General features: G+C 55.9%; 5 protein-coding genes across 5 annotated transcripts; 1 reads left to right on the top strand and 4 right to left on the bottom strand.

Annotated features, from left to right (window-relative positions):
- Positions 1 to 1,582: 1,582 nt before the first annotated feature.
- DICSQDRAFT_152724 (alpha/beta-hydrolase) lies at positions 1,583 to 3,751 on the top strand (the record flags this gene model as incomplete). Its single annotated transcript, XM_007362143.1, has 5 exons — positions 1,583 to 1,834; positions 1,895 to 2,194; positions 2,222 to 2,443; positions 2,500 to 3,638; positions 3,717 to 3,751. 4 exons carry the CDS (start codon positions 1,583 to 1,585, stop codon positions 3,529 to 3,531), a joined length of 1,806 nt encoding a protein of 601 aa, XP_007362205.1. The 3' UTR covers positions 3,532 to 3,638; positions 3,717 to 3,751.
- Positions 3,752 to 3,927: 176 nt separating this feature from the next.
- Positions 3,928 to 8,962, bottom strand: DICSQDRAFT_178096 (uncharacterized protein). Its single transcript, XM_007362144.1, has 7 exons — positions 8,703 to 8,962; positions 8,466 to 8,642; positions 7,910 to 8,112; positions 7,758 to 7,858; positions 6,428 to 7,701; positions 4,926 to 6,370; positions 3,928 to 4,869 (listed from the first exon to the last, which is right to left on the bottom strand). Exons 1-7 carry the CDS (start codon positions 8,942 to 8,944, stop codon positions 4,736 to 4,738), a joined length of 3,576 nt encoding a protein of 1,191 aa, XP_007362206.1. The 5' UTR covers positions 8,945 to 8,962; the 3' UTR covers positions 3,928 to 4,735.
- Positions 8,963 to 9,406: 444 nt separating this feature from the next.
- Positions 9,407 to 13,944, bottom strand: DICSQDRAFT_79833 (RabGAP/TBC). The gene is made up of 12 exons (XM_007362145.1): positions 13,587 to 13,944; positions 13,374 to 13,535; positions 13,056 to 13,321; positions 12,887 to 13,001; positions 12,646 to 12,828; positions 12,450 to 12,577; positions 12,294 to 12,389; positions 11,555 to 12,242; positions 9,764 to 11,485; positions 9,634 to 9,709; positions 9,526 to 9,584; positions 9,407 to 9,472 (listed from the first exon to the last, which is right to left on the bottom strand). Exons 1-8 carry the CDS (start codon positions 13,696 to 13,698, stop codon positions 12,111 to 12,113), a joined length of 1,194 nt encoding a protein of 397 aa, XP_007362207.1. The 5' UTR covers positions 13,699 to 13,944; the 3' UTR covers positions 9,407 to 9,472; positions 9,526 to 9,584; positions 9,634 to 9,709; positions 9,764 to 11,485; positions 11,555 to 12,110.
- A 607-nt stretch (positions 13,945 to 14,551) lies between these two features.
- Positions 14,552 to 16,766, bottom strand: DICSQDRAFT_144196 (HSP70-domain-containing protein; the record flags this gene model as incomplete). Its single annotated transcript, XM_007362146.1, has 8 exons — positions 14,552 to 14,630; positions 14,668 to 15,143; positions 15,203 to 15,753; positions 15,805 to 15,907; positions 15,962 to 16,034; positions 16,084 to 16,203; positions 16,256 to 16,376; positions 16,433 to 16,766. 8 exons carry the CDS (start codon positions 16,764 to 16,766, stop codon positions 14,552 to 14,554), a joined length of 1,857 nt encoding a protein of 618 aa, XP_007362208.1.
- Positions 16,767 to 17,750: 984 nt separating this feature from the next.
- Positions 17,751 to 18,506, bottom strand: DICSQDRAFT_152727 (uncharacterized protein). Its single transcript, XM_007362147.1, has 3 exons — positions 18,156 to 18,506; positions 18,014 to 18,074; positions 17,751 to 17,961 (listed from the first exon to the last, which is right to left on the bottom strand). The coding sequence occupies exons 1-3, from the start codon at positions 18,483 to 18,485 to the stop codon at positions 17,867 to 17,869; spliced, it is 486 nt and encodes a 161-aa protein (XP_007362209.1). The 5' UTR covers positions 18,486 to 18,506; the 3' UTR covers positions 17,751 to 17,866.
- Positions 18,507 to 18,697: the final 191 nt, after the last annotated feature.

Consider the following 18,697-nt stretch of genomic DNA (forward strand, 5'->3'; position numbering starts at 1 on the left):
CGCTGGTGCCTGTGAGGTAGTTTCGACCTAATGTTACGACTGACTGTCGAGCGAGTAAGTGGAGACGAGCGAGGCAGGCAGGAGCGCCGACGAGCTCTGATCGCAGTGAGACTGGAGCGGAGCTCAACAGGCAGGACTGGAGACAAGTTGTGTATTGAGCGAGGTATCTACAGAGCGAAATACACGATGGCTTACCTGGAGACAAGAGGTCGAAACTAGAGTCTCCAGGTAGCAAGGGATCCAGCTATATACAGGGAACGAACAATGGGCGCTAGAGAACAATAGCGTCGCCATGGGTACGGAGTACAAGGGGTGTAGGACAATAGCGGACGTGGGAACAAAGGGAGCTATTGTCCGTGTGTGGACAAAGGGAAACCGTAGCGAGTAGTGAACAATAAGGAAACGTACGAGGCAGTGGTCCGAATCGAAAAGGAAACGTAGCGCCGTGAGGGCGGTTCGTGACAGCGTCCCCTCACTCCTCCTCCCGTTCCCCTCACTCCTCCTCCCGTTCCCCTACCCCCTCCCACCCGCCCTTCCCCCCCTTCCGCTAGTGCCTTCGACAAGGTGCTAGGCAAACTCGCGGCCCTCCGCTGCGAGGCCCTCCTCCTCACCCGCCGCCGCCGTCCTGATAAGATGCCGGCGGCCTCCTCCCCCCGGCCTGCCAACGCGGCCCGGGGCCCCCTTTCCTACGCCGATGCCGCCCGCGGCGCCTCGAAGTCGGGCGGCACTGTTTTCATATTTAACGTCAGCGGGCGGAGGGGAGGGGCGAAATGGGCTAGGGGCGTGGGGCAGCAGGTGGCGTAAGGCGAGGAAAACGCGCACCGCACACGTGTCTGAAGATGGGGTGAGGCTGGTAGGGCGGGTTCCTCTCCACACGCTGACTTCGGTCGTGGTCTGGGCACGCCGGCGCGATTGCGCCGAGTGGAAATGACCCACAATCCCGGATAAGACGCCTACTTACACGTGTACTGTACCGGTTCTGTGCCTGTATGCGCGTTTGGTATAAGACGAGAATCTAATAATAATAATAATAATAACGGTGCTGTTCACCCAAGCAATACCGCCACGATATCTTGCTCTCTGATTCCCACTAGCTGCACGACAGAATGTCAGAAAAACTCCTGAACTGGATACAAGTTTCCACGATCTTTTTTGGCGCGACGCAGAGACCGCCAAATCACAGGGCATAATGCTAAATGGAACATGATGGAAAGCAGGAATGCCTCTTAGGGCGTTACACCAGATATACCAGTGCGCCGTCTTCCTCATCCCATGGCATTTTTATTCCGGGTAATAAGCATAAACGTGGCTAGGGATGGCCAGTTCCGCGCGAGTGTCTCGGATGTGAGTGCATGGTGTTGTTCTCCTCTCCGGGTCTGAGATAAAAGGTCGAGCGGCCCGGAGGAGTCACATAAATACACATGAAATCGGTCATACCGGTCGTTGATGCCGCCGCGCAGTCAGCAGCCTGTGCAAGTTCAACACCGACACATCATCAAGGACTTTGGTAGACACCGAAGACGTCTTCGCGCATTCCCCATCCTCGCCCGTGGTCGAAACCCACTCTGGCAACCCCTTCGCCATGGACGTCTTCGATGATGTAAAGCTGAAGTCCGAGGCTCACGTGTTTCAGCAACCCATTGCAAAGGTCAGCAAGTCGAGTGTCTGCCACAGGCGCACCGTTTTCGGTCGACGAAGCAAGCTCCTGGTGGTTGTCGCTAGTGTAGTGACCTTAGTCTGGTACCACTACGACTTCTTACACGACACAGAGCTTCCTAATCCAGTACCGCGCTTGCCTCAGAATTTCGGCGCCGATGACTTCGATTGGTACGCGGTATGTAACGCGAATACCTTCTCGTCGCTCTGCTTCCAAAGCTGACACAGTCGCCGCTAGCTCTCCCCAAGTCGGGATCTCAATTGGACGTCCTGTTACTCCGGAGAGAAGTGCGCTCGTCTCCTCCTGCCCTTGGATTATGACACTCCGGATAGCCCCGCGACTGCCATTGCACTTCGCATGATTCCGGCTACGGATCTAGAGAACTATCGGGGCACCATCTTCCTGAACCCTGGCGGCCCCGGCGGCTCAGGCACAGACTTTGTTCGCCGCGTTGGTCAGAATATTTCACGCGTCGTGGGCCCGTCATTCGACATTCTTGGCTTTGATCCGCGTGGGACAGGGAGGTCGACTCCTTCGGTGATGTGCTTTGACTCCTAATCTCAGCGCGACATCTGGGATATCCAGGAAGGTCACCAGCTCTTGAACGCCAGCGACAGCTCCTTGGGACTGTTCCATTCCCGCGCCAAGTTGCTCGCACAGCGCTGTGAAGACAGACTCGGGGGAGAGTGGGGCATCGGGAGGTTCGTCACCACAGCTAATGTCGTGAGCGACATGCTCCAGATCAACAAGCAGCTTGGACAAGACAAGTTGCAGTACTGGGGTTTCGTGAGTATCTAGTCGTTTCTCCAATAGCGCCAGGTATTGATGAGAAATTGCGGCAGAGCTATGGATCTGTGCTCGGCCAGTACTTCGCCGCTATGCACCCCGACAAGGTCAAACGCTTGATTGTCGATGGTGTTTACGAAGCTGAAGACTACCGTCGCGGGCGCTGGGGTACCAACATCGTTGACGCGGAGCACGTTGCCGACGCTTTCTTCACATTCTGCCATCAAGCCGGTGCTGAGAAATGCAGCCTGCACGACTCAAGCCCCGAGCGGATTCGCGAGCGATTCCTCCGCGTCCTCGACGAAGTCGAGAAGTCCCCTGTTGGCGTACCGCGTGCCGAGCCACCGGCAATCGTTACACGCAAGGCCCTCATCACCCAGCTGTTCTTCGGGAGCTACAAGCCCCTCGTGTCCTACCCCATTATTGCCAACACGATCCGTGCCCTCGAGACCGGAGACCAGAATATCCTCACCGCACTCGCACCGCAGCTCGTCAATCTGGTCGAGTGCCAGTGCGATGCGGTCCCAGACCTCAACAACCCCGCTGACAACGAAGCGACGTACTCGATCGCATGTAGCGACAGCGACGGCACGCAGTGGGACGAAGACGCGTTCAGGGAACATTACGCCACGCTCGAAGGCCAGTCGCCCCTCGGGGCACCCTTGTGGGCGTACCTGCACATGCAATGCCTGGAATGGAAGATACGCCCCAAGACGCGCTGGACGGGCTCGCTGGGGGCGCAGAGCACGTCGCACCCGATCCTAGTCTTGTCGGCACGGTACGACCCTGTGACGCCGCTCGCGGATGCGCGGTTGGTCCAGACACGGTTCGGGGGTGCGGGGCTGCTCGTGCAAGAATCGTATGGGCACTGCTCGTTGTCTTCACCATCCCTCTGTACGGCGCGGCATGTGCGCGAGTATTTCATCAACGGGACGCTTCCGGAGGAAGGGGCCGTGTGTGGGGTTGACGAGTTGCCGTTCATTGGGTCGGTACAGGGAGATGTCCAGACCTTGTCTAGCGAGGATGCAGAGCTGCTAGACGCACTGCGGGATGCAGCGACTGCGATGCCGGTCTATAATAGGTTGTAGGCCCTTCGACCGATTGGACCGTTCAGTACCGTGGTCACTTTTGCCTGTACGTGTCCCAGACGATCGCAACACAACAAGAACGCCATCGTTACTCGCTTCAAGTTCCGGTGGGCGCGTCTTATACCACGCTCGGATTGAACCGCTCACTGATAGCTCCGTAATCTCTTCATTGTATCGGAGTTCAGAACCATCTTCCAGCGAATTGCGTTGTTATATCGCGCGTTGCGCATAGTCGACTGAATGAGTCGTTCAGAGCAACACGCGCACGCGAATTTTGACTCTGACAGAGCAGATTTCAGAGCCCAGTCAAGTAGCCTGGCTGGAATGCGGGTGCGTAGTCTTGGTTTCCAGTTGCAATAGCCTGAGTATTGATCGTCAACCAGGCAAGAAGCGCCTGGCAGCTAAGTAGCACGCTCGCGCCAAAGTACTCCGCGCTGTTTGGTGATGTGCGAGCTCGAGATCCAGTGCTTGAGTCACGCAGTGTCGTCCCACAAAGCTCATTGATGTTTAACCGCAACAATCAGTCGTCCGAAGCTTGAACGAAGTACATGTGCAGGCCAGCTGTGCACCCCGGCTTCCCCCCGCGACTGCCTTTTCCTCTCTGCTACGGAGTCCTCTGGTGTGACAAAGAGGAAGTGGGCTTATGTGCTTGACTAACGGGCTGTGAAGGTGAGCGAGAGGCATCTACTATTCACGTTGTGTCCGAACCACTCCACAAGCTCCCGCACTCTTACAATCGTCCTGCCGCGAAGGGGAGTACGTGGATAAGCTGCATGGTTGTATTATCTGTTGACATAGGTCTAGTACACGTTTTGTATAGAAACATTCAGGCGAGAGAGTCAGGATTCAGCGTAAGATAGACAGTCGTATAGCGAGGGGGACATTCGGAGAGGACGACGACGACGAAGGAGAGGAGAAAACGAACGGAGGGAGTGAAGAAACTTTGAGCAAGGAAAGAGCATCGCAGCGACATATATGTGAGATCTCCGGGTCTAGACGAGTCGTGACATAGACGAAGAAAAAAAAGGGAATGAACGAGTCATCCTGACACAGGTTAATTACGATCCTAGGGGTACTATCGATATTGACAATGTCCAACGATAAGCAAGCGTTGTATGATACATCCGACGCACTGCGTGTCTCGACTGGAGAGACCTGCCTGCTCCATTTTGCTTCCGGAACAAACTCGATGTCATGCTACGCCTTATGCATGAAGGCCAACCTTGAGCGTAACGATTGCCTTCGTTGCATGGAGGGCGATTCTCAACGCATGGAGGAACGTCCAAGTGAGGCCGATAATCAAGATGGGAATCCAGAAGAGCACGAGCATCCGGTCATCTACAGAGACCGGAGGTTAGCCACGAGATTGAGACAATGTCAACGAAACCACATACGCTTCTTCTGAGCCCGACGAGCGGGCTTGCGCGCCGGCCTATAGCCATACAGCTGCACCTCCTCCTCCGGGATCGCGGCAACACCGTAGCCCACCTGGCGAGGCGCAGGGGCAGGCATCACAATCCTCTCAGCGGCCGCCGTCGCCGCCGCTTTGCTCTCAGCTTGGGGAGCATGCTGAGGCTTCGGCATCGGCCCCTTCTCGTCCGAGTTGAACGTCGTTGGGTCAATCGCTTCGTCAGTCCCGCGCGGGGTGTAAGCTGGAGGTGGCGCGTTATCGTTATCGTGACCCTGGTTGCCCTGGACCCTCATCGCCTGCTGTATCCACTTCTCCCAGGACGCCTTCCAGTCCATCGCATTCGCGAAAGTAAGTCTGACCTGGCCGTTGCCCTCAGCGCCCGTGTCCGCTTTGTCAGGTGCGCCGCCGCGGGCCCTGCGGTCACCCCAGAGCTGCGGGATCGGCACGAGGACCGGAAAGACTGCGGGGATTTGCGGAAGAGCGCCCCAGGTGGGGATTCCGGGGATATTCGGCATCTGGAGATAAGGGATGTTGGGGATCGCGGGGATCATGCCTTGCGGGTGCTGGAGCTGCGCGAGGGTGCGGTGGAACTTCTCCGTGAACGTCACCGCAGCTTGCTTCTCGTCAGCAGCAGCGAGCCCGGCTTCGAGCGCCTTCTTCTCCGCCGTGGCCGACGACGTTTTGGGTATTGCTTCTGACGACGACAGCGTCTCAGAGGCAGGAGAGACGTCAGCAAAGCGCGACTTCAATGGTCGACCGAGCCTGCGACCCGTTCTCCGCCGGAGCATGTTGCGACGCTCAGCCTCGCAGTCCGATTCCTCCTCAACGTCGCCCCAAGCACCATCGTCCGAATCGTGAGCCCCGCTCTCAGACGAGCGTTCGCTCTCCGAAGCCATGAAGTCGAAGAAGCCCACCGGGCCGACCTCCGCAGGCGTCTTGCCGGCAGCGTTAACAACATCCAGTGCAGCACCGGCATCGACGAGCGCGCGCGCACACTCCGTCGAGTTCGTGAGCGCAGCAAGGAAGAGTGCCGTGCAGCCATTCAAATCGCGCGCGTCGATATCGATGCCCTGTGAAAGGAGGAACTTAACGAGCGATGGGAACTTGGCGAGCGTCGCAAGGTGAAGTAGCGTCTGACCGCTAGCAGTCTGCTTGGAGATAACAGCCATGCTTGTGGCGGAGGCGTGGGCCATGGGAACGTCTAGGAGTGCGAGGAAGTCGAGAAGGACCCTCTCAAAGTCGCCGTTGTCACCTGCGCGACCGAGAAGCAAGTGTGAAGAAAGCTGCATTGCACCGCCGGCGGACATGCCGATATGAGGCTCAGGCTCGGGACCTCCTGTGTTGCCGACGATGCGCATGGCGATATGCCTGGCGTCCTCGATCTTACCAGTCATCTTCAGGCCAACGACCTGAAGCGCCAGTTCCATCCTGCAGACGAAGCGTTAGCAAGATAAAGCACATGAGTAGACAGATCCAGATACGTACAAAGCACGATCCGTCTCATCCGTGTACGTGAAGAGACACGGCGGCGTACCGTCCTCTTCCTTCGGCATGCCCTCGAACCATACGTGGACCTGGCCAGGACTCACGCTCGGCGGCAAGATACAGACAAGTGTGTTGTCACTCCAGCGCTGTGTCGACGTCGAAGGCGTGGAACCAAAGACGCAGTTCAGCTGCACAGAAGGGTGGAAGTTGGCACCGAGAACAGTGACCTCGATACCGCCGAAAGTCGGTCCGGCGGCAGGAATGAGCCGATGAATGCGAGGAGGGAGCAAGCTGATAGGCGAAGGACCGTGCTTGAACAGCATATATGGCATAGAAACAGCTGGAGCCGGTACGGGAACGGTAAGGTTCACGGGCTCGACAGCTGCATGCGGTGCCGGAATGGAAGGCGGATGGTGCACGAAAGAAGGATGTGACAAGTCCTGGTATGAGGAAATGGGGGACTCGAGCTCGCCACAATCTGGCATAGGGATGTCGACGTCGAAAGTGGTGTTCAAGAGATCGGCAATGGAGCCATTGGAGTCAAAGGCTGCCAGATCAGGACTAGTCACCGCCGTCGACGCTAAGCTATCGAGCGCATCAGGATTGACGGAGACAGAGGAGCACGGGGCCTCAAAGTCGAAGGTCGATGGAGGAGATGAAGCCACAGAGGTAACGATATGCAAAGGCGCCAAGTGTGTTGTCTGTTGCAGCGGCGACGACGCTCTCGTCGCGAAAGCAGAGGTCATCTCGGACGGCGAGTGAAGGCTGCCACTGCTACTCTGTCTGTGAAGTTTCGAGACCCTGCCGTTGGCGTCGTACGGCTTGGCGCGCTTCTTCGAGCGATCAGTGCCGTTGGTCACCTTCTTTCGCTTGGTGACACCTTGCGACTCCGTGCCGGCGACGGTCCAGTCCAACTTCGCACCAAACTCGTTGCTCGTTTTCTGTGCATTCACACCAGTGCTCTTATGATCATCGGTGATCATGATGGGCTTTGTCGTTCCGGTGCCGACGATACGACCAGTGTGGTCAAGCATCGTGAGATGCAGGTTGAAGCCTACCTTCTCGCGGTGATGCCGGCAATAACATGTAATCCGTAGCGGGAGGATGACAGAGCCCGAAGAAAAGTCAAGGACTTCGGGACAGTTGAACTGAAGGATATTGGAAGTGTCTTCGTGCTTGCCCTTGCCTGGAATCACACGGGGCTCTTCCTGCGAGTCGGAATCGGAGCGCGCAGGCCGAACTCGGGCAGCAATCTTGCGCGCGACACGTTTGGCCTGTCAAGTTGGGTGAACCAACTACATTAACAACCATGATGGCACAGCCGGCGCACCTCGCGTGTTTGACAACTGGAACAGACGGACACTCGCGTGTGGGGAGGAGTTGCACACGTAATCTCCGCTGAGAGATAGAGAGTGTCTTCCGTTGAAGCATCTAGAGAATGATCAGAGCGAGTCGGGGTGTAACAGACGCTGTTTCACTGACCAACTTTGCCCTCTTTGCGAGTCCTCTTCTTGGTCGTGGTGCCCTTCGGCAATCTCAACCACTTCCAACTCCCAACCTTGTCGTACTTGAGCGACTCGCCAGAGGAAGAACTAGCGTGGGCTAGGTCGACCGTGAGACGAATTTGCGTCTCAACGCGAGACTTCGTTCCCCCTTCTGGCAGACTCGGAAACATGATAGGAAGACTGGAGAATGATAAGCTCCTGATTCCACGATGAAGAATTGGAACCACCAGTCCTGAATACAGACTGCCATGTCGGGAAGACACTTGGCCGGAGTGGCAAGCCCTGCGAGACGAAGTCCATAACGTCCCTACCCCACGACTTCTCATGCGCAAGAAGCGTGAACGAATCTCCGGCCGATACTCCGATGAGAATGGACATCATGCCCGAATCTCAAGCTCGCGAACCGGTCCGTCGCGATGATGATGACCGTTGTGGACGACCCTGCCCAGGTGTCGCAGACTACATGGCAGATAGTACGCCAACGCTAGCGTTCCATTCTGCCTATTCTACCGATAGTGAGATGCAATACTCACTTTGAGCAAGACTCTTTCTCCGGAAACACGACTCGCTGCAACGCGGGCGGGTCTTTGCGTATTTGAGCAGGTGGGGGTACCGGTTTAGTGCTAGCGATAGAGGTGTTCTGAGATGCCGGACTGGTAACAGGGCAGAACATTGACTCTGCAGGAACGTCCAGAGCAGCGGGAGTAGCGCTGTTCGTAGTCAATTAGTATCCGCAGTCCATACTGGACGACTGTCGAGACGCGACTCACTCCGAGTACACATGCTCCTGCAGCAAATCCTCCAGATTTAACGAGGGCCTCTCCTCTACTTTGCGGGAGTGTTCTCCAAAGGACAACTGACTGCTGATGAGGAATTCGGTGCTAGGGAGGGATTTGCACCAGGCGGAGAAATCCTCCTGGCTCATGATGGGGTCGCGCATATCGGACGCTTCCGGAGTGGTGGGAGAGGGCGAGGGCGACCTCGAACAAGCGGTCGTCGATGAGGACGACATTGGGGAGGAAGAGACGAGGGAGTGTCGGAAGGAGAGAGTGAGTATGGATTGTGCCGGGCGCGTCGACGGCCCCTATGCCGAGCACATTTTACGTAAGCACGCTATGGACCTGCCAAAGAGCGATCGCTTCTCCAAATTCGTCCAGCCCAGCCCCAACGCAGCGATCCTCCTGTCGATACAACTATTTCTCAGTATTCCTCCCCGGTAAGTCCTAACGCCAAATCACAAGGGGGATAGACTCCATGAGACGGTATATCTCATGAGTTAGCTGGGTGAATGGCAACGTGTCGCAAGGATGGACTCCGTCTGAAATTCACAAACTCCGAAACACGCGCCTGTGGAAAGAGGCACGTGCCAGAACGCAAGCCATGCGACGCGTGCCACAGGCTCAACTTGGCCACAACTTCGTCCTGAACGTTCTTGCCCTCGTCTCAGCCACGTCCGGCGCCGTAAACCACCATGAAGAGAGCTGCGGAGAAGCAGTTGATAAAAGACGATGACGAGGAGGCCGACGACGATTCGGAGGTCCAGGTGCGTACATGACCACAGGGAACTCGGCAGGTTGACCAACAATATAATACCAGGAAGTGCCGGAGTCTGGGTTCAAGAAGGCCGACGAGTCTGTCCTCGCCAAGAGACCGTGCGTCCCTCTGCCTGTGTACCAATATACGTGCTGAACCATTTGCTAGGATGAAAGCTCTTCCGCGACGATCTGGCCTAGCGAACGCTTCAAGTGCGCCTGCTCCCGCTGCAACCACCGCCGAGGTACGTTTGGACCGATTCTCCCGCGAACTACCTTCAACTCGTCCTCTTCAATAGCCTGCAGTAAGTAGTAAATTCTCTGGCTTCTCCGGATTTGGCGCGTCATCCGCCTCGTCCACACCCTTCTCCTTCTCTTCCGCGCCCTCTGCACCCCCCGCCGCTCCGAAACCCACCCCGGCTGTCCCTGCTACATCATCCTTCGCCTTCTCAAGTGCGACCTCCCCTCAGCCATCTTCTCTCTCTGGCGGACCGTCTGTATCGTCTTTGGCGTCTCCTGCCACAAAGGCGTTTGCGTCCATTGTGGGGTCTTCCTCCCCATCTGCAGAGCCGCCTGCTGCTGCCGAGTCGGCTGACGATGTTCAGAACGAGATCAACTACTACAAAGCGCTGCGTGGTCTCAACGTCTCCTTCCTGTCGGCCGTCTCCAAAGCCATCGAGTCGGACCCATTCGTGGACGTTGCGGAGTTGCTTGAACGGTACAAGGCCTTGCGAGTGTCCGTCAAGTCTGACTATGACGACAAGGCCAAGAGCGCACCCAAGATGGCTTCCTCGGAGACGGACCCAGCTCAGCCGCCAAAACCTGCGCCTTCATCCTCTATGCCTGCTCCCCCAGCGAGTTTCGCGGGCTTCAAGCCAATGTCCACGTCCACATCGTCATCGTCCGGCGGCGGGTTCGTCCCTAAGTTCGACAGCAGTGATAGTACCGGTTCATCATTAGGCAGTCCGTTCTCCTTTGGTTCGTCCAAGCCGGCAGCAGAACCGTCCGCTACCTCCGAAGCACCCAAGTCTGCGTTCTCCTTCGGGTCTACATCCACCCCTTCCACCACCGGTTTTGCCGCGGGGTCTACAACGACCCCCACCTCTGCCTTCACGTTCGGGGCACCCGCCGCGTCCTCGAGCACCACCTCAATTTTCGGCAGCAAGCCCCCGACGTCAACATCCTCGACCTCCCTCTTTGGCTCGTCCTCGTCCACGTCCTCGTCCACGTCCCTCTTCGGGTCCTCCTCGTCTTCCTCGTCCATCTTTGGCACAGGAAGCAGCTCCGTCTTTGGCAAGAAAGACGCCGCACCTGAACCCGACGACAAAGAGAAAGACAAAGCCACTCAAAAGCCGTTCACCTTCGGCTCCGGCACGTCCACTCCCTTCGGCGCCTCGAGCTCAAGCACGGGCACAGGCGCGACGACCCCCGAGAAAGACAAGGACCGCTCCGCGTCCGCAACATCCTTCTCATTTGGGTCTGCGTCCCCTGGCAAGCCCTCGCTCTTTGGGGGTTTCGGCGGCACCGCCGCCAAGGCGGGCAGCATCGGGAACCCCGTCGGGTTTGGGTTCGGGAGCCCACCTAAGACGCTGGACGCGGACAGCGGCAGCGGACCCGTCAAGGCATTGCCGTTCTCGTTTGGGGCACCCAAGTCGACGTCAGCGTTTGGCTCCTCGACGTTCGGCTCTGCTTCAGCTCCTGCCTTAGGAGATGGAGAAGGAGGAGAAAAGAAAGAGGGCGAAGAAGAGTCTGCAGACGGCACGCCCGCGCCCGCGGAGGACGGTGCGCAGCCCCCGCCGCTGCTCGCGTCGTCGTCTGTGCACGATCTGGAGGGCGAGGGCGAGGAGGACGAGGTGACGACACATGCGATTCGGAGCAAGGTGTTCAAGATGACGAAGGACAAGGACGGCAAGGCACAGTGGGGTGACCTCGGTGTTGGGATGTTGCGGCTCAAGAAGCACAAGGAAACGAGCGCGAGGCGAGTGCTGTTGAGAAATAGCAGTACGGGCAAGATAACTATCGTGCGTACTTCATCTTTTGCTTGGACGTGGGTGCGCGGTGCAGAAAGTTGGCTGATCACGGTGACGTAGAACTTCATGATGCACAGTGCTATGAATCCCTCCGTCTCAGACAAAGTCGTGTCCTTTATGGGCCATAATGAGGGCGTATCGACGCCATATCGCATACGTTGCAAGACCGCCGACCAGGCCAAGGAGCTCAAGGCCGCACTCGACCGCGAGATCGAGTTCGTGAAGAGCAAGGACCTATGATTCTTACATATCGTGACATTGCATTTGTGAAGGTTTGCATCTGGCACGCATGTATCGAACTTGCGTACATACCACGGCACTCTGCACAACTCCATGCTCATTCACTATACGGTGTGGTATGATATGTCCCATGTGCACGCGCTGCTGCTCTCCTGATAACGTTTTTGTTGTACATGCATAAATATGGCTGACTCATTGTGCTTATGTCCTGCCGCCAATCTTCCACGTCAGTCACTTCTGACAGAAACGATGCACAGTAGTGTCGAGAGGACACGTTGACATCCCCAAACACTGGGCCCCCAGACTGAAGCCGTAGACGCCCACCGCTGCGTAGGGCCGGGACGCCGCCCAGGCGGTGCATGGAACCGCAAAGGTATCATTTGCCTCCAAAGTGGCTCTGCGCATTGTGCCATGTTGAATAGTGCACGAACGCTTCGCTCAGGAGCATCTCGATTTCGTGGTCAGTCCAACCCTGCGTGGGTAGGGACTGTAGGAACATGATGATACCCTCCAAAATAGAGTCAGCTTGACTCGTTGAGAAAGAAATACAAAAGCCTACCTGGAAGTCCATCTCTTGCAGCTTCTTGCTCCAGCGCACGAGGAAAGCCGAGCAGACGTATAGGTGGAATTGAGAGAAAGCATCCGTGCCCTCCGCCTTCGAGCACGCTTCAGCACTGGCACTGTAGAAAGGAAGATGAAGACCAGCGGGACACACCAGATAGGTATCCCACATTCGAATGGTATTCTGCACACTGATTTCCCGCATCAGCAGGCAGTTCATCCACCGGAACGCGAACTGCATGAACTCGACGTTCTCCGCATCTAGATGCGCTGCCAGTGGAGCTGGTAAAAGGTATGCACGATCAGGCTATGCAAGGACGCGCATAGATGCACGGAAACCGGCGACGCACCATCTATTCGAGCGACGAGCTCCGCCATGCGTTTCACGCTCCTCTGGATGCCGGGTTGACCGGCTATGTAGTTGTCCTGGATACCATCTAGAAGCCGTGACAAGCACCAAAAGGTGTCTGCCTCCACGGCCATTCGCACGCTGTCGGAGAGGAGCGCAGTGTCGAATTCCTCTGGGTCGGAGTCTGGTATAAACAGAGGATGAGCGTCAAGGCGCATACACCGATGTTCATAAAAGCGTACCAATGTATGCGGAGAGAAAAACTTGGAAGAAAGGCGTTGCGAGGTCATTGATGCCTTGCACGTAGCCACTGGCTGGATGCCGTATGGCCCAGACGTAAAGTATTCGCTCAAGACTCTGAAGAAATCTGTTGAGACGATGTAGTATGAATAGGGTCCGTGAGGTACGCACCCGCTGAGTGGATTCTTGCATCCATAGTCGCACGCCAGGTCTTGTCCGAGGGACGTCGATCTCGATCTGATGCCAAATCTGCTGGTCAAGACCATCCCGGCCTCGCATGAAGGTAGTTTCCACCAAGGAGGAATATTCACGACGCTTCCTGGCGAGTGTGGATGCCCTGGTAGGTTTTGGAAGAGGGAGATAGCCCAGAAGCAACGGCCAAACGAGCGGGCGCAGCTCGTCTGGGACTCCGTTCCAAGCCAGCTTTCGCAGTTGGGCTGCATGAAGTGAACACGATTGAACTCGTCAAGCTATAGAGCCGCCACATACCGATATCTACGTCCTCGCGGGTGATGCACTCCACGAACTTCCTCCGTCTGTTTGTGCGGATGGAATGTTCACGCATGAGCTTCTCTGAGTCCCCTGGCTGCGAGTCGACCCGGGACGTACTGGACGACCTCCCAGGCTTGGGGTCGATCAGGCGAAGAGGATCTGAGCGTTGGATAAGATGTAAATGAGCACACACAATCCATATGGGCGCACCATCGACTATCTCTTGCGCATCGTCCCTCACCACGCCCTGGTCATATCGCGGCTTCCCGCCGAGCGCACCAGCTCGCTCGTCAGCCTCCGAGTCCATTTCTCCAATGACCATGTCCGCATCCAGCTCTTCGTAGCCTGCACTCTTCGCGACAAAATTGGATTCACGCCCTTCGAGGCTATCGCGCTCGGTAGACTTTCTGACGATCGTCCATCCGTTCTTGCTGGGCGGCTCCAACTTCTCTTTTGGCGGGTATGAGCTCGGTGCAGCGACATGCGTGTATGAGAAGGCGAGTGTAGACGAAGAGTTATTTAGCGTGGGTCTTGGTACAGGCTTTGGAGCCGTCGTTGAGGATGATGCCCGCGCATTTCCCGAACGCTTCCAATCGGGCTTGCTTGTGGATTCAGAGTCGGAGGCACTATCCCAGGCGTCATCTTCCCCCCAGTCGTTGACTACGTACGATGAGAACTTGGTGTTAGGGTTCAAGCCGATGTGAGGGCGAGCGGGAGGAGGACGAGCAGTCATCTCGCGGTCGATGGTAGAGACGGATCTGTCTCCAGATCTCTTCCCTTCGTCTCCCGCAGGCGCTTGCTCACAATGTTCGCTCATTGCCGGTCCAGGCGGATCAGACGACACCCTTGCGGTGTAAGTACCTCCACCTACTTGGCACTACGACTCTCTGCCATAGGTACGCATATGCCATGTGGCACTCTCTCATGCAATTGCAAGCATACGTCAGCATCTAAATCATTCAAACCGACGTTATCATCCGTTCCGGCCGAGTAGCAGGTAGGAAGCCAAATCATGGACACTACGGCGGTATGTTTCTTTCCCAGATGAAGGCATAACTTGAAATCTCGATATGATTGGTTTACTCAAACTCGCGGATGATCGTTTTCAAGATAACGTACGGGGCATAAAGCAGATATTGATACAATAGAGGAGCAAAGATATCAGATGCAGCCAGTCACGATCGCGAATGTCTGAGCACGTTCGTGATTGTGATCGACTTCAAGTTGCCCCTGTCGATCGTCTTCAGCATCGAACTCTAGAGGGGGCTCAGGATGGAAATGTGCTACTCACGTTCCCTTATCCACGGCAGTGACTTGCATGATACCATTCATGTCGAGTCTGAAGGTGACGTCTATTTGGGGCACCCCGCGATGGGCGGGTGGGATGCCTGGCAATTCGAACATGCCGAGTAGATGGTTATACCTCGTCAGACGCTGCTCGCCCTCGAAAACCTTGATGTTCATCGAGGTTTGCCAGTCAACTACGGTGGTGAACATCTCACTCATGCATGTCGGGATGGGGGTATTGCGAGGGATGATCGGCGCCATCACTCCGCCCACCGTCTCGATGCCGAGCGTGAGTGAGTTGACATCAAGGACGGCAAGCATGCAGTAGTCGTCGTCCCCGGCGAGAATCGCGCCTTGGACTCCAGTACCATAGGCAGCTGCTTCTTCGGGGTTTATGGCCGTCGAAGGCTCCTTTCCAAAATAGTCCTTCAAGAGCTGCTGTACCTTCGGGATGTGGGTGGAGCCACCGACCGTGATGATCTACGCACGAGTCAACGTAAGGTACCGCGTCTAACTGACAACAAGCGATAGAGGCTTACGTCGCCGACATCTTCCTTCCTCAGCTTTGCGTCAATCAGCACCTGCTCAGTTAAGAGCATCGTGCGTCGAAATAAGTCCATGTTGAGCTCCTCAAACTTGGCCCTTGTCAGTGTCTCCGAGAAGCCGTGCTCCCCTTCTAGCGCTTCAATGTCAATGTTCGTCGACTGCTGGCTCGACAGCGTTCGCTTCGCCTTCTCGACCTCACTCCTAAGCTTGCCCAATGTACGAAGATTCGAGCTGACGTCAATCCCGGTTCTACTTCTGTGCTGCTTGACGAGGTAGTCGAGGACGCGGTTGTCAAAATCTTCACCGCCGATCTTGGTGTCTCCAGCGGTGGCCAGGACCTTGGAGTCCCCGTCTTTGATAGAGATGAGAGAGACGTCAAATGTACCGCCTCCAAGACGGTATACTAGGACACGCGATGGTTCGCCCCTCTTGTTCAGACTGTAAGCGATTGCGGCTGCGGTAGGCTCGTTAATGATGCGGATGACTTGCAGACCGGCGATTGCCCCAGCATCCTTTGTAGCCTGCCGTTGTGCATCGTTGAAGTCTAGAAAGATTTAGTGAAGATTCAGCACGTGTGGGAGATAGCTCGACTTACGGGCAGGGACCGTGATTACGGCTTGCACAACCCGCTGACCAAGGAAAGATTCCGCATCCTGCTTCATCTTCCGTAAGACCATGGCGGCGATCTCCTCCGGAGTCTGAGGAGACATAAGAAGCATACTCGGAATAAGAACGTGTTCCCAGATGCTCACGAAATTCCGGACGACGCCACAATCCTGAACTTGAATTTTGAGCTTGCCGTCCTCCTGGACGACCTTGAATGGCCTGAGATGTGTTGATCAATGTTGCTCATGGCATATGCTGAGGAACATACCAGTATTTGAGGTCCTTCTGCAGTTCAGGATCATCGAAGTCACGACCGATCAAGCGCTTGACGTCAAAGACCGTATTCTGAGGGTTCGACTGGTATGCATTCTTTGCGCTATCTCCCACACTGAACGATAGTTTAGCGGAAGTGATTCCGCTCAGGGTAGGCATAGACTCACAGTCGTTCATCAGCGGTAAAGCTGACCCACGAAGGGGTAGTCCGCTGGCCTTTCGCGTTGGGGATTATTTCTACTCGTTCACCACGTTTCGCGCTGGCGCATGAATACGTGGTTCCCAAGTCTACAATGTGACGTTTCAGGCTGTCTCAGAGGGCTATGATGAGATGCAGTACTCACCGATCCCTATGACGGGCGGTATGATTTCCAATTCAATCTCGTCGTCGGCAGGAACGGCTTCGGGACCTGCCACCACCATAGCCGGAGCAGTTATCTCGGAAGCTGGTGCAGGCTGGGATCTCATCTCGAAGCCTTCCTGCGCCAATGCTGAGCTGTCAGGGGACAATAGGACGCTGCTAGTTGGACCTGTCGTCGCCGAGAGTCCACCTTTTGCATGCAATGCCGAAGCTCCGGGCGCATTGACATCCATAGGGAGTTCATGGAAAGCTAGGCGAAGAGACTGCGTGGGGTCCGGCTCTCTTGCTGATTCGTCGCCGTGGGCCCGCGTAGGCATGGGGGGAAAGCCAGATCGATCGTAGGTATGGGGAAGAGCTGCCTTGTTCGGTTCGTCAGGCAACGACCCCCCGTTGTCGCGAAGAGAGTGAATCCTCTCGTTCTGCTTGATGGTTGCATGCGCAGTATCCTTTGAAGCGTCGCGAGGAGAAGTGACACCAATAGAACGAGCCTGCAGTCGGGTGACCGTGGGAGCGACATAAACATCCCCGTCTGGAGGGCTTGCTACAGATGGGCAGGTAGGTTAGTGAACTAAACCTCACGAATGGTGTCACATGAGATACGTACAGTATTTTTCCTCACTGCATGTGGAAAAGCCGGCACGCACGCGCGATCTTCGCTTTCGAAGGCAGCAACAGAAGACCGCAAGCAAGACCGCTGCGACGAGGGCGATTCCGCCAATCACGCCTCCCACGATGGGGCCGACTCGAGTAGACGATGATGCTGTCGGCGATGATAGACCCAATGCGGAAGATCCGTTCGTCGTACTTGATGTGGGCACAATGCTTGCTGCAGTTGACGAGCCCGAGCCACCGATCTCAGGGTCAGACGTGTTGAAACTGATATAGTCCAGGAAGTAGGGGGCGTCGGCACTTGCATGCGAGATGTTGATCACCAGGGTGTATTCGCCGTACGGCATGGTGCTAGACTGGAAGAAAGTGACGTTGTCTCGAGGAGTGGATACATCAGGAGCGATGAACTCTTGACGGTTCCCCGAACCGACACTGTAAAGCGAGACGGGCCGCTTGCGCCCATTCGTTACAGGCTCGACGCGGCCAAAAACCGATACCTGTGTGCCTATACCAAGACGTAGTGATGTAGAGTTAACTTTCAAACCCTCTTGTGAAGTATGAAGGTGGGGTGCGACGTACCCCAAAAGGTGAATGTCGCTGAGAGACCTGTACACGGTCCCTCACGAACTTCTCCCCCCGAAACGTTCCGGTCACTTGGAAGATAATGAGCCCTCCAAATGCTCTCATCATCCACGTTGTAGTAATGTATTTGATCGATATCTAGATCGTCGACAATAATTAAGCCAGACATTAGACGATCGGAGGACTGAGGGTCAGATAGTCGGGCTGGGGATATCCAGCTCGTCTCCTATAAAATGGGTGTCCTTGGTAGCTGCGGTAGTCCAACTAGACCAGCGCCCCCATGAACTCTGCTATGTATGGTTCCCGCCCAGACGCATCCAACTTAATAGTCAGCCTCGAGGTAGAACTGCAGCCTCATTTGCTGACCACCTACTTCCATTGCGGTCGAGCGTGGGAGCCGTTCGTCTACGCGGTCTTTGCGTGCCGCCCAAGTCCTGCATGAGAATGATTGAACAAGACTACTCCAAAACGCTATATGGGCAGGAACGTGGAGAAGCAGAGTACAAATGACTCACGTGTTGCTGGACCACGGGAGAAGACGTTGGAAGTTCGGATGGACGATCTTCGCTCGCCGAATCAGCACGAGGTTGAGCCAGAATCGCTGTATTGACGTCTGAATCCCCTTCCATGTGCTCCAGCATGTACACTTGTGAAGCCGGAGGGATACCGCTATTGGGTAGAATGTCTTCAATGGTACTAGATATGTTCACTTCGTGGTGCTTCAGACGGTGCCATTTCCTCAGCGGCTGGCATCGTGTAAGGTGGTGTGCAGCGTACGGGAAGCAAACGCGAAATTTGGGAGCGAATGCCCGGGCGACGGCGGGACTTCGTTTGCTTTCGGGCATCAATGAAGTAGATGTGCAGCGCTACATACAATCTCTGTGAGCAGTCAAGATAACGGGTCTGTCCTGAGTGAAGCTGTCTGGATACACACTATTAGAAGCCTCTTGACTGCAGACGGTAGGTCACGGTGGATGTGCGCATATATGTAACCTATTGGCGTCTAGCAAAGACGGACTCATGACACCAATAGAGCATGTTGCACATCATTGTGACC

Source organism: Dichomitus squalens, assembly GCF_000275845.1.
Source record: "Dichomitus squalens LYAD-421 SS1 unplaced genomic scaffold DICSQscaffold_3, whole genome shotgun sequence".
NCBI lineage: Eukaryota > Fungi > Basidiomycota > Agaricomycetes > Polyporales > Polyporaceae > Dichomitus > Dichomitus squalens.

Bases quoted from the DNA above. Each gene is read 5' to 3' on its own strand.
- DICSQDRAFT_178096 (XM_007362144.1), bottom strand. From the start codon at position 8,944: ATGTCGTCCTCATCGACGACCGCTTGTTCGAGGTCGCCCTCGCCCTCT. The intron at 8,113-8,465 runs GTGAGTATTGCA...ATCATTCTCCAG, and splicing joins GAGAAAGAGTCTTGCTCAAA to TCTTCCTATCATGTTTCCGA. The intron at 7,702-7,757 runs GTGCGCCGGCTG...CCAACTTGACAG, and splicing joins CCAGTTGTCAAACACGCGAG to GCCAAACGTGTCGCGCGCAA.
- DICSQDRAFT_152727 (XM_007362147.1), bottom strand. From the start codon at position 18,485: ATGCCCGAAAGCAAACGAAGTCCCGCCGTCGCCCGGGCATTCGCTCCC. The intron at 18,075-18,155 runs GTGAGTCATTTG...ATTCTCATGCAG, and splicing joins CTCCCGTGGTCCAGCAACAC to GACTTGGGCGGCACGCAAAG. The intron at 17,962-18,013 runs GTAGGTGGTCAG...CTGACTATTAAG, and splicing joins CACGCTCGACCGCAATGGAA to TTGGATGCGTCTGGGCGGGA.
- DICSQDRAFT_79833 (XM_007362145.1), bottom strand. From the start codon at position 13,698: ATGGTCATTGGAGAAATGGACTCGGAGGCTGACGAGCGAGCTGGTGCG. The intron at 12,829-12,886 runs GTACGCTTTTAT...TGTTTATACCAG, and splicing joins TTTTCTCTCCGCATACATTG to ACTCCGACCCAGAGGAATTC. The intron at 12,390-12,449 runs GTGTGTCCCGCT...GCGTGCTCGAAG, and splicing joins GAATGTGGGATACCTATCTG to GCGGAGGGCACGGATGCTTT.